This window comes from Perna viridis, chromosome 9 (genome assembly GCF_037379345.1).
Source record: "Perna viridis isolate PV_CMFRI_1.1 ecotype Kerala chromosome 9, ASM3737934v1, whole genome shotgun sequence".
NCBI lineage: Eukaryota > Metazoa > Mollusca > Bivalvia > Mytilida > Mytilidae > Perna > Perna viridis.
Genome location: NC_142453.1, coordinates 21415778 through 21429239, shown reverse-complemented (window position 1 = coordinate 21429239; position 13462 = coordinate 21415778). Strand labels below are relative to the sequence as shown.

General features: G+C 35.4%; 2 protein-coding genes across 5 annotated transcripts in view; both read right to left on the bottom strand.

The window, feature by feature from the left end:
* The window catches only part of LOC148607304 (Na(+)/citrate cotransporter-like), a 63332-nt gene that overhangs the window by 35821 nt on the left and 14049 nt on the right, over window positions 1-13462 (bottom strand). The gene's annotated exons all lie outside the window — the stretch shown is intronic.
* On the bottom strand, window positions 3647-11802 carry LOC148607305 (uncharacterized). 2 transcript variants are annotated; one of them, XM_088545514.1, is made up of 2 exons: window positions 9867-11802; window positions 3647-9767 (listed from the first exon to the last, which is right to left on the bottom strand). In XM_088545514.1, the coding sequence occupies exons 1-2, from the start codon at window positions 10808-10810 to the stop codon at window positions 9650-9652; spliced, it is 1062 nt and encodes a 353-aa protein (XP_088401640.1). In that variant the 5' UTR covers window positions 10811-11802; the 3' UTR covers window positions 3647-9649. The 2 variants fall into 2 exon arrangements, with proteins under 2 accessions (XP_088401640.1, XP_088401639.1); XM_088545513.1 differs by having other exon boundaries at window positions 3647-10460; window positions 10494-11802.

Genomic DNA, 13462 nt, shown 5'->3' with positions numbered 1-13462 from the left:
AAAATGAAGGGCAGATAATTCTGTCAAAAACCTCATTTGTCTAATATTCTATTAAAAAATTGTGAACAAATCTAGTGATGCAGAGATCAAATATTAGTCTTTTCAAACAAAGAAAGCATCCTTAAATGAAATTATATTGTGATATCGGTAGGTTTTTGACCAGCATGTTTCTGATTTCCCCCTTTTTGACTGACTCTTATGAATACTTACAAATAATTATACCCACCGCCCTCTCCAAAACATAAACTGTAAAAGTTTTGGTTAGTTTGCTACATAAAGGGATATTTAATAATTTGGTACTGATTGAATCTGAATAGCAATTTCCAAATTTGTTTGACTTGTTTGGTCCAGATAATATCATTTATTATACCTCAGTATATAAACATCAATACAAAATTTTCTACTGTAAAATTGCAATTTTTCTCCTTTTTCAGTGTTTGACAACTGAGCAGTCAATAGTTTTCAGACTATCGACCGGCAATGTCAACCGCTTTCGCGGATGTTTAGTTCCGTCACCGGATTGGACAAAAGTTTTATATTTATTCGTAACGCTCGGACTTCACCCTTTCTTAATGAAAACTCGACAGTTAATTTCTATGTTCAAAACTAACTGGTTATAACTTTAAAAACAAATTTTGTTACACTTGATTGTTATTCAATAATATTGTTAACTCTGTTTTTATTTTACTCAATACTGCATAATGACGCCCTCTTCAACAAGTCTTGCACTTTAACACAAATGAAATTGAATGTTTGCGAGACAATATTCAAATGTGTACATTGTTGCTTTTCTTTATCTTACAGACACCATTTAATTGATGTTGAAGGCTACTTTCTGCAAATTCAAACTCCTATGACTTACTGGTGAAAAGGTCAATGAGACAACATTCAGATTAAAATATTGCCAAACGATGCATGGTTTTCTTGGTTTTGAATATTTTGGGATGGTGAGGGGAAAATGTCAGTGACATTCAAATTGAAAATATCGTAAAAAAACGTTTTCTGGATTATCATTTTGAGATGATCATTCAACTATGAACAATGGAGGGATATGGAGTAAATGTATTACAGGTATAATGAAATACTTATAGACTGGGTATTCTGGAAATAGCAAGTTTATTATTCCCCAAGACTGTGACTATTGCATAGCCTCGGGCAATAGTCACAGTCTTGGGGAACAATAAACTTGCTATTTCCCGAATACCCAGTCAATACGTATATTAGATTGATTACCGATATTTGCATTATTTCGAAATACAAAACACCGATCGCCTCATTCCTTGTGTTATACATAGAAGTTCTATCGTTGCTAGATTTTGGCTTCCAATTTTTTTTATTTATGAGGACCTCTTGTTTTTTGTTTTGATTTTGTTTTTGTTGGTTTGTTTGTTTTTATTTTTTATCTAATATCTTTCTTTTGTTTGGTTCTAATGATGATAATGATGAGAGAATGCCCCTTGATACATATGTACAGCATACCCAAATATGCAATATCAACATGAGTTTCATTTTTGTATCAAAATTTCAGAGTCAAGTCAAAGTATATTATCCATAAGCAATTAATAATTCTAATATATGATTAATGAACAAATATATAACTTTACATGCGTAATGCAGGGATTGTCGATTCATATTATTCTACCCACATAACAATTTATAGTCAAAGAGAACATATAAAAACGTACATCCAGCTGACCGAATTTATAGAAGATATACAAGATTTAATTAGAGTCTAACGCATGGGAATAAATGACATTGATTGACATTATAATGCAAAGGATGAATCAAGACAGGATTTAGTCTCTATTCAATTTTCTCATTATCATATTGTTTGATGTCAAGACGAGCTTTAAATATGTTCTTGTCGTAAAGTCCCTCTACGTCAAATCATTGAAGTACGTTTTATCTGTACCCAGGAAATGAGAAAATTACATAATTTTAAGTCGGTCAATGCATTCAGAATACTCATCATATATTCCTTTAGCGAATGCAGTTCACTTACATGTGCGTCATCAAAGTCGTAGAGCATATTTAAAGTTAATGAAATAAAATACATTTTCTTTTCTTTTCATTTTTACTAAAATTAACGAAAAATGCATGCGACACCTGACAAATACTTAAATAAACGATATTCAATTTGAAATCAAATGTGTAAAGAATTAACTAATAAACTATGTTTGACAAAATAAGAAAAAAAAACAACATTATAATACACATGAACTGGCAGTAATGTGCAACAAAATCCTTGATTAAGAGAAAGCAGAATATATTAATCGACATGTTTGTATAACAAACAACTTCCTCAAGATGTAAATAAAGATTAGAATTTATTGGTGTACTCATCAAATCACAAAGGCCTCAAATAGTCAGACAAGCTTCTTCAGTGACATTGTTTTATTTTACACGTACATCATAGAGACATTTTCCAACGAGAATCGACGATTACGGTTTCAGTGGAACGTGCATTATGGAAATTCTTTTATTATATGATATTGCAATTAACAATCAACAGTGACGACTTTGTTTACTTTGTTGCAAATTTAAGACAAAACACAACAACATTATGGAAAGTTGTTACTGCTACTGTTAAACTACTAAAATTGCAATAAACTGAGAAGTCTTCATTTCGACACCGGTGTCTCCACTAAACCGTTGTAAAACAGCCAAGGAGTATGTGTGATGTGTGGTATAAACAACATCGTCAGTACTAAATTTCAGCTTTCAAAAAAAGGTCATGAGTACGAGCAAGGTCAATTTTAATACTTAGTATTTACAATATTTCGTACATGACAGTAGTATTCGGATTACGTCAAAGATATATCATTGACGGCAATTATGTAAGAATGGCGTTAGTCGAAAATCCACGTACAGTGTAAGGTGATGCAGATATACTGATGTACAAAGATTCTTCTCAGTGAAAAGCATATCTCGTTTTCATGTATAGCATAATGGATAACTAAAAATAACTAAGAAACAATCGAGTAGCACATATATGTACAAAACAAGCATAAGGAACTCTCTTGGTTTGTAAAAGGAGGTTATTTATGGATAAATTATATTCAATTAACAATGATTAAAGGAAACACAAAGTCGAGAAGACAAAAACAAGATAAACAAGAAGGAAACAAGAATATAACAAAAACATAATCAAACATAATTATGCATTTCAAGTAACTTATCGCCGCAACCGTTTTTCAACGTTCAACATACAAAATCTACATTTATCTTTTTAATATTTCCAACCTTAATCTCATTATGCAATGCTGTGAAATCTTAATCAGACGTTGTCGCGTATTGTGTCAATCCATTATGTTTTATGCAGTAATAATATAACCAAGTACCGTAATTGTCTTTTCTCACAAAAGCTTATTTTCTGATGCATTTATTCGACTAATTTCCGTCGTAACGTAATTTCAAAGTGATTGTTTTATTGCCTAAAATTCAATTTGTTTTATCAGTTTTCTGAATAGTCGAATCTAATAAACGAATGTTCTTCTGGCTTCGGAGACATGTCTTCTAATGAAGTTTAAAAGTGGTATGTTTTTTTATCAGCTTTCACGTATGTTTTTATAATAAATCATTTCATTTTTTTGGTAAAATTTGAATGCACTTATAACAACTTGAAGCATTGATATAAAAAAGAGAGTTTTATGAAATACACTTTTACTTCGAGATTAAGGCACTAAAATTCATATTAATCTAAGCATTGTCTCCAAAAAGTGCCGCAATTTTATCCAAATGATTTTTCGACACTAAGGGAACTTTCTTATTAAACACGTCTTGTGACAGCAGACAATACAAATTTATATGAGTAAATTGCCGGATATGAAATAATTTAAAAGTAAAAACCAAGATGACATTATCCAAAGTGTTGAAAGATTTGATTGTGAATTTTGAGACTGGATTCCCCCCCCCAAAAAAAAAAAAAAAATAAATAAATAAATAAAAAAATATATAAATTATTGTATTAAAAACGACAGAACAATTGCTTAAAGTTTATCAAAATTCAGATATTCTGTCAGTTTTGTACTTTTCAGTCACTTTAATTTCCAGTCATATCTTTGCAAGGGAATCTAGTCCACACCCAAGAAACAACTTCGTATTTAGGGAACTAATTATTATTACATACATGTAGTTTATCATATGTAAAAACATAAAGTTTTTCTTGTGTATGGAACTAGTTTTCTTGAAGTAAATGTGTCAGAAAAAACAAACAAAAACAAACAAAACAAAAACAAAATTTACAATTCTCTGCAGATTTTTTGTTAAATAACGTATATTATTTTGGCACCTTCATGGCGTCATTACATAGAACTGATTGTACTAATACAATGTACTTTTATATCTAACTATGTTTTGAAAAATTCTCATGTTATCACAACGAAGTTGATTTTTGCAATGCCCCTACAACATAGCAATGCATTTATAGTATTCAGCCTCAATTTTTGCGGCCTTGTAAACAGTATATTGAAACATAATATATACGAAATTACTTCAAGACATACTCGTTTCATCTGACACACTTAACATATGCAACACCACACCAAGCCATATTAATTGATGTTTTTGAAAATTTAATACTTTACTAAATTTGATGGCCTGTTCAGTGATTTAAATGGATGCAAGTATAATACAATTTAACCACACGCCTCGTGAAGTTTAAATTTTAAGAGCTTTACCAAATACAAATATCAGACTGATTAATTGTCGTCTCGTGTGAAGGCCGCCTGTATAAATTACAACGCATAAAACAGAAAAAAATGTACATGTACAAGTGCACAATTAACCTTAAATAAATGTTTACCGTCATAATTGTCAAGCATGTGAGACACCATCTCTTGTGTATTATATAGCTAAACCAGTATCAACTGAACTCTAAAGCTGGCTAAAACTAAAATCTATCTTAACTAAACATCACTACCGCAAGGCCGGTTTCAGATGGTTTTTAGATCCGCAGCCTCGCTTACGTTCATTGTACACCCATGAATGGGTTATAGAAAATCAGGGCCAAGTAGATCAAACCCTGACCCCTAAATGTTGCTGTATATAAAAACAAACCAACTGATTCACAAACCTGCCCCGCCTATCCCCATGGTATCTTGTAAGCGCGTTCGTTCGCTTAAAATGTGGGATGTCGAGGGTTTGGTCAACGGCCGAGTTATGCAAATCAAGTTATAACTGGTAGTTACTGGTTCCCCGACAAAAAAGCTGTATTTCAAATTGGAGATAGAATGACGACTGGTTGACGAAGAGTCAGATTATGTAACCGAGTACAGGAGTAATCGAGGGAACCAAATTTCAAGTGGTAATCAAAGACACTAAATTTTACTCCAAGAAGTGATATGCTTATGTGTACCTCTACCAGTTTAACCATAATCGAACATTCAAACTGGACAACACCATCTGTCATATAAATTAGCATTGGGTTTTAGAGCATTTATGAGTACGCGAACCCTATCTTCCTGGCATTATTGTATTTACTGGGATGAAATGAACATTCTTGTAAAACTAGGGTCGATGGTTACATCCAAGTGTATGTATGTTTTTTTTTTCAAAATTGTCTAATTTACACGTTCCATCTTATTGTTTGTCCCTGGTGTCATCTGTTTAAAGATAAAATGCAGAAGAAAGCACATACATGCGCATGTTCAGTGTAAGTTTAAGAGTAGCTTTGTCCCCGTTTATGGAAATCGATGTTTTCGTCCTCCGTTCGATATCTTGATCTCGGTCTTCCTATAATTATGGTCAGTTCATGGCATACAGGTGGTCAATACACTTCCTTGTGTAACTTATTCTTATTCGAGCTGCTTCCCTACGAGTACAATAAATGTAGCAATTCGTAAATAATCGTGTGAATATATGCAGTTTCATCAGTAATTAACTAAAATGCAAGTAAGTAACCGGTCAACAATTATTACATATTCATAAAGCCGCTCTACGAGACAATTAGTCTAACAATGGATTATTGCGGACTACGTGCATTTTATAAATACAACAGTATTAGTAAAGAAACAGAATTAATACAAATATATTTGTAATACGGACAACTATAATTACTAAATAACAGGCAGGGTCAATCAACAAACCCAAGATGTAAATATTCTTAATTTATTATTAAACCTTTTGAGAATAAATTCGGACAAGAGAGATTTATATACAAATGTATATTTTTGCAATTTTCAGAGTTTTCTCCATATCATAATTTTGTTTCAAAATCGTTATCTAATCAAGCTATGTGTACATTCTGTATACATGAATATATAGAAAAAAACATCAAGATTTCATGGATTGTAATGTGCTTATATAGATCCAAAACTATGCTAAGAAATGTCTGTTTTGACCATTAATCGTTCCCTTCCTAATTCTTATTTATACCTATATTTAAAGGTGATCGTTCACAATGGCAGTTCTATAAATTATTGCCACCTTTATTGCAGTAGTAACATATATTCACATGGTCCCGCTATCAGATAAGAACAAGATATTTGTATTTTTCTATTTATCCTGTCGCTGAACATCATAACAATTTGTAAAACCTTTTAAAAAGCATGATAACAAATATGGAATGTCAAACTTCGGTACATAATCATTTGTAACGCATCATTAAAAGGATAAGGAACAACTCTTTTAAAAGTATATTACTTCTATATTTACGATGTGCTTTTAGAGTCTTCTCACTTGAACGGGTTGGGATGTTTTAGAGGTTAACAAAACGGTCAAGGTTTTATTGTCAGATTGATAGATTTGTAGATTTCTACCTTAATGCATTCATGAGGTTCATTTTCCACAATACACACAATACATACGATGTTATGCTACTCGAGCCGTTGAAAATAGTAGACCTTACTATACTTGACGGGTTACATGTAATATTTATTTATATTTTGTAATTTTGTTGCCAACAGTCATTCCGTACATGTATATCAATGTTACTATTGCATACATCTTAGAATGTGACAACTCTATTCGCTACACTGATCCACCGGATCACATTTATACAGGGAAGATAACGTAAGCGTAGAAGGGTCTGAAAAATTCCCACCGATGGTATATATAAAAACTGTAAGATTTGCGAAGTAAATATTTGGTCATTCCCTCCGCGGGACTCGAACTCCTACTGCTCTAACGTCTACGGTAGCACCTCCTGCACAAGGTCCAACGACTTAAACCACTCGGCTCGCCAAAAGCTATATTTCTATATAGAAATATAGCTTTCGCTGGCCGGGTCATTCCTCCTCGTGTAATAAATCTAGGGTTGTAACTTACATATGGAGTACACGATGTATGGTAGTACTGGACAGCTCATCTTATTATTGCTATATCAATATTACTTGTTACAGAGTACACACAGATGTCAGCACCGTCCACGACATGAAAAGACAACAGATGGCAAATTCTGCATACTAAAAGTGCAAGGAAAATGAACTAAATTTCCCCAAAATAGAAGATGCTCATTTTCAATAAAAGTATTAACACTGGGCAAAGATTGAATGATATAGGATTTTACTTTTTGAGTTACAGATCACACAATATAGATACACCCTTAGCCAGTACGAACGGACTGAAACATACGGTTTTGAAATAGAAAAAGCTGTAATGCGTCTTCATAATCAAGCCTAAAGATTTCTTGGGGGGCCTTTTACAACTTGCCTTATAGTGTGTTTTTTGCCCATCACTGAGGACGTGTGGTGAACCGGTTTTTGCGGAAGACTGTCTCATTGGCAATCATACCACATCTCCTATTTTTATTTCATATTATGAAGTAATTATTCTAATTTCCCTAAGAACACTCCATGTGTGCAAATATGATGCTGCGCTTTTACATCACTAAGTACAGTATATAACAATTAGTACACGTATAATTCAATTAAAAATGATTAACATCTATCATGACACGTTACTTGTATCTGATGCTGATATAATACCATTTTTACACAAGTTTGTCATTTTCTTATGACATTCGGTCTGATGCATGACTAATTATAATATACATATAACATGTATCTATAAATACAACAAGTGCATAGACCTTTAGCAGTATACTTCTATAATGTACTGAAAAATATTTTTTATCTTTGAAACGATTATATACGATTCTTATAACACGACATGCTTGGAAACTGGAGAGTGCGCATTATGCAAGTTTTTATTGAAGCAGTAATCACTAGAAATTCTGAGCAATGAACTGAAGGGAGTTACAATGTACTATATACAACGCATCAACTCAGCACTATAACAACGATACAGTCAAAAAAGGAGGTGGACCTATGGTAAGGGACATAACTCTTGAAATCCGTGATATGTTTGTACCATACTCAATTTCACCAAAGCCTATTAAGCTTTCATTTGAAACAGAATGAAATCAATCCAAGTTACTTTGATGCTTACATGAGATTGATGTAAAAGGTTGAATTCAAACGTTCTAATGATTTGTAAGAGTTGTGTTCCTTATCCTAGGTCTACCTCATAAAACATGCAACCTAAAAATTACAGTTGATTAGATAGTAAAACTTTAAATAAAAGTTAAGATTAAGACACAAATTATAAACCCACATCTACTTTTAAACCCAACACATATATTCACCTCATATAAACCCTTTGATATAAACCTTCCTACATGTATTATAGTTATCGGTAAGAACTTCGTATATCTGTTACTGGGTTATCGTAAACTTGACATGACTTGAAAGCCTCAAATAGTCTCATAATGTTTGCTTAGGGTAAAGATATAGCATTGTAAAGTACATTTTATTCACTGTCGTACTACGTTGACAAATGCATGTATATGCTATAGTTATTTAAACGCATAGTTGATCTATATACATGTATATCTGCCAATTTATTTCATAGAAACACATTGAAGGTGGTTTCGTTGCGAGCATGACTAACGGATTTTGTTCCGGAAAATTCGATTTGCCAGATTTATTTGAGTCTTCAGGTGCAATCCACAGAAGGTGCTTACTATTACATTATACATGTATTAAGGTATTGACAGAAATTGCGCAATATACTTCAACATGAATGTACTGAGCTACACGCGATTGGATTGTTGGATTGTGTTCAGTATTAAGATCATGGGTAATGCCAAGCTAGGCTCTTGAGGTAATAATAACACAATATTGAACTACAAGTACATGTACATGTATGCATGTACATTTGTATATATAAGTACCTTCGATTCTCTAAGATCTAAGAAATGAAAATGTCTAAAAAATACGCAGTTTATTTTGCGTTTTTTTTGGTTTCTGTTTTTGTTTTTGTTTTTATTTGGGTAGGCAAACTCCACTACGAATTTGTCATATATTTAGATTAAAATATAACGTTTTTGTATATGCATTATAAGTGTTTGTTCAAACCTTATATCACATACCCTTTATCGCATACCCAATATCACACATCTAGACCTGTATCGCATACCCAATATCACACATCTAGACCTATATCGCATACCCAATATCACAAATCGAGACCTATATCGCATACCCTATATCACACATCTAGATCCATATCGCATACCCTATATCACACATCTAGACCTATATCGCATACCCTATATCACAAATCTAGACCTATATCGCATACCCAGTATCACACATCTAGACCTATATCGCATACCCAATATCACACATCTAGACCTATATCGCATACCCTATATTACACATCTAGACCTATATCGCATACCCTTCATCCCACTTCTTAACCTATATCGCAAACCCTTCATCACACATCTAGACCCATATCGCATACCCTTCATCACACTTCTTAACCTATATCGCATACCCTTCATCACACATCTAGACCTATATCGCATACCCTTCATCACACATCTTAACCTATATCGCATACCCAGTATCACACATCTAGACCTATATCGCATACCCTTCATCACACTTCTTAACCTATATCGCATACCCTTCATCACACCTCTAAACCTATATCGCATACCCTTCATCACACCTCTAAACCTATATCGCATACCCTTCATCACACATCTAGACCTATATCGCATACCCTTCATCACACTTCTTAACCTATATCGCATACCCTTCATCACACTTCTTAACCTATATCGCATACCCTTCATCACACTTCTTAACCTATATCGCATACCCTTCATCACACATCTAGACCTATATCGCATACCCTTCATCACACTTCTTAACCTATATCGCATACCCTTCATCACACATCTAGACCTATATCGCATACCCTTCATCACACATCTTAACCTATATCGCATACCCTTCATCACACCTCTAAACCTATATCGCATACCCTTCATCACACAACTAGACCTATATCGCATACCCTTAAACACACATCTTAACCTATATCGCATACCCAGTATCACACATCTAGACCTATATCGCATACCCTTCATCACACTTCTTAACCTATATCGCATACCCTTCATCACACCTCTAAACCTATATCGCATACCCTTCATCACACTTCTTAACCTATATCGCATACCCTGCATCACACCTCTAAACCTATATCGCATACCCTTCATCACACATCTAGACCTATATCGCATACCCTTCATCACACTTCTTAACCTATATCGCATACCCTTCATCACACTTCTTAACCTATATCGCATACCCTTCATCACACTTCTTAACCTATATCGCATACCCTTCATCACACATCTAGACCTATATCGCATACCCTTCATCACACTTCTTAACCTATATAGCATACCCTTCATCACACATCTTAACCTATATCGCATACCCTTCATCACACCTCTAAACCTATATCGCATACCCTTCATCACACATCTAAACCTATATCGCATACCCTTCATCACACATCTTAACCTATATCACATACCCAGTATCACACATCTACACCTATATCGCATACCCAGTATCACACATCTAGACCTATATCGCATACCCAGTATTACACATCTAGACCTATATCGCATATCCAGTATCACACATCTCATCTAGACCTATATCGCATACCCAGTATCACACATCTAGACCTATATCGCATATCCAGTATCACACATCTAGACCTATATCGCATACCCTTCATCACACATGTAAACCTTTATCGCATACCCTTCATCACACCTCTAAACCTATATCGCATACCCTTCATCACACATCTTAACCTATATCGCATACCCAGTACCACACCTCTAGACCTATTACATCGCACCCCTTCACACACCCCTAGACCTATTATTTCGCACCCCTTCACACACCACTATACCTATTATATCGCACCCCTTCACACACCACTAGACCTATTATATCGCACCCCTTCACACACCCCTATACCTATTATATCGCACCCCTTCACACACCCCTATACCAATTATATCGCACCCCTTCACACACCCCTAGACCTATTATATCGCACCCCTTCACACACCCCTAGACCTATTATTTCGCACCCCTTCACACACCCCTAGACCTATTATTTCGCACCCCTTCACACACCCCTAGACCTATTATATCGCACCCCTTCACACACCCCTAGATCTATTATTTCTCACCCCTTCACACACCCCTAGACCTATTATTTCGCACCCCTTCACACACCCCTAGACCTATTATATCGCACCCCTTCACACACCCCTAGACCTATTATTTCGCACCCCTTCACACACCCCTATACCTATTATATCGCACCCCTTCACACACCCCTATACCTATTATATCGCACCCATTCACACACCACTATACCTATTATATCGCACCCCTTCACACACCCCTATACCTATTATATCGCACCCCTTCACACACCACTAGACCTATTATATCGCACCCCTTCACACACCCCTATACCTATTATATCGCACCCCTTCACACACCCCTAGACCTATTATATCGCACCCCTTCACACACCCCTATACCTATTATATCGCACCCCTTCACACACCCCTATACCTATTATATCGCACCCCTTCACACACCACTAGACCTATTATTTCGTACCCCTTCACACACCCCTAGACCTATTATTTCGCACCCCTTCACACACCCTTATACCTATTATATCGCACCCCTTCACACACCACTAGACCTATTATATCGCACCCCTTCACACACCACTAGACCTATTATATCGCACCCCTTCACACACCCCTATACCTATTATATCGCACCCCTTCACACACCCCTAGACCTATTATTTCGCACCCCTTCACACACCCCTATACCTATTATATCGCACCCCTTCACACACCCCTATACCTATTATATCGCACCCATTCACACACCACTATACCTATTATATCGCACCCCTTCACACACCCCTATACCTATTATATCGCACCCCTTCACACACCCCTATACCTATTATATCGCACCCCTTCACACACCCCTATACCTATTATATCGCACCCCTTCACACACCCCTAGACCTATTATATCGCACCCCTTCACACACCCCTATACCTATTATATCGCACCCCTTCACACACCCCTATACCTATTATATCGCACCCCTTCACACACCACTAGACCTATTATTTCGTACCCCTTCACACACCCCTAGACCTATTATTTCGCACCCCTTCACACACCCCTATACCTATTATATCGCGCCCCTTCACACACCACTAGACCTATTATATCGCACCCCTTCACACACCACTAGACCTATTATATCGCACCCCTTCACACACCCCTATACCTATTATATCGCACCCCTTCACACACCACTAGACCTATTATTTCGCACCCCTTCACACACCCCTATACCTATTATATCGCATCCCTTCACACACCCCTAGACCTATTATTTCGCACCCCTTCACACACCCCTATACCTATTATATCGCACCCCTTCACACACCACTATACCTATTATATCGCACCCCTTCACACACCACTAGACCTATTATATCGCACCCCTTCACACACCATACTTGAGGTATGGTTAAAATATATGATACAATGAACATGGCATTTTAAATTCTGTATCACATGCTGTATCAACCTTCGACATATATCACCCCGCGGCCGGTATCCATAATGATAACACTCATCCAAATTTTAGCACAAAAATATACTAAGCCATTGACGGACAAAAATAATAATGTTGTATCCTTCCTACCACTTAAGAGTGACTAATAATAAAAAATTAAAATTTGAAAAGATTTTTTATTTTATAATGGGTATTTAGTTAAATCTAAATTACGTTCACGTGACATGACGTAAGAGTATACAGTCATCAAGTACAGATCGTTTAACATGCATGTCTGCATGCAAGTTGAATCACGTGTATTAGCATAATTGAAAGAGAATTACTAGTACAATGTGATTAAGAACGTGTCATCTTTTTGAAACATTCTATTTAACAACGAAGCTTAAATGTCAAGCTTGCGATGTGCTTTGAGGAATGGCGAGAACATTTTAATTGCAACGCAAATTTTCCAGTATTTAACTGCTAATTCCGTCTGAATCAGTGTTTGATTTACAGGCCAGGTACCAAGTCCTTG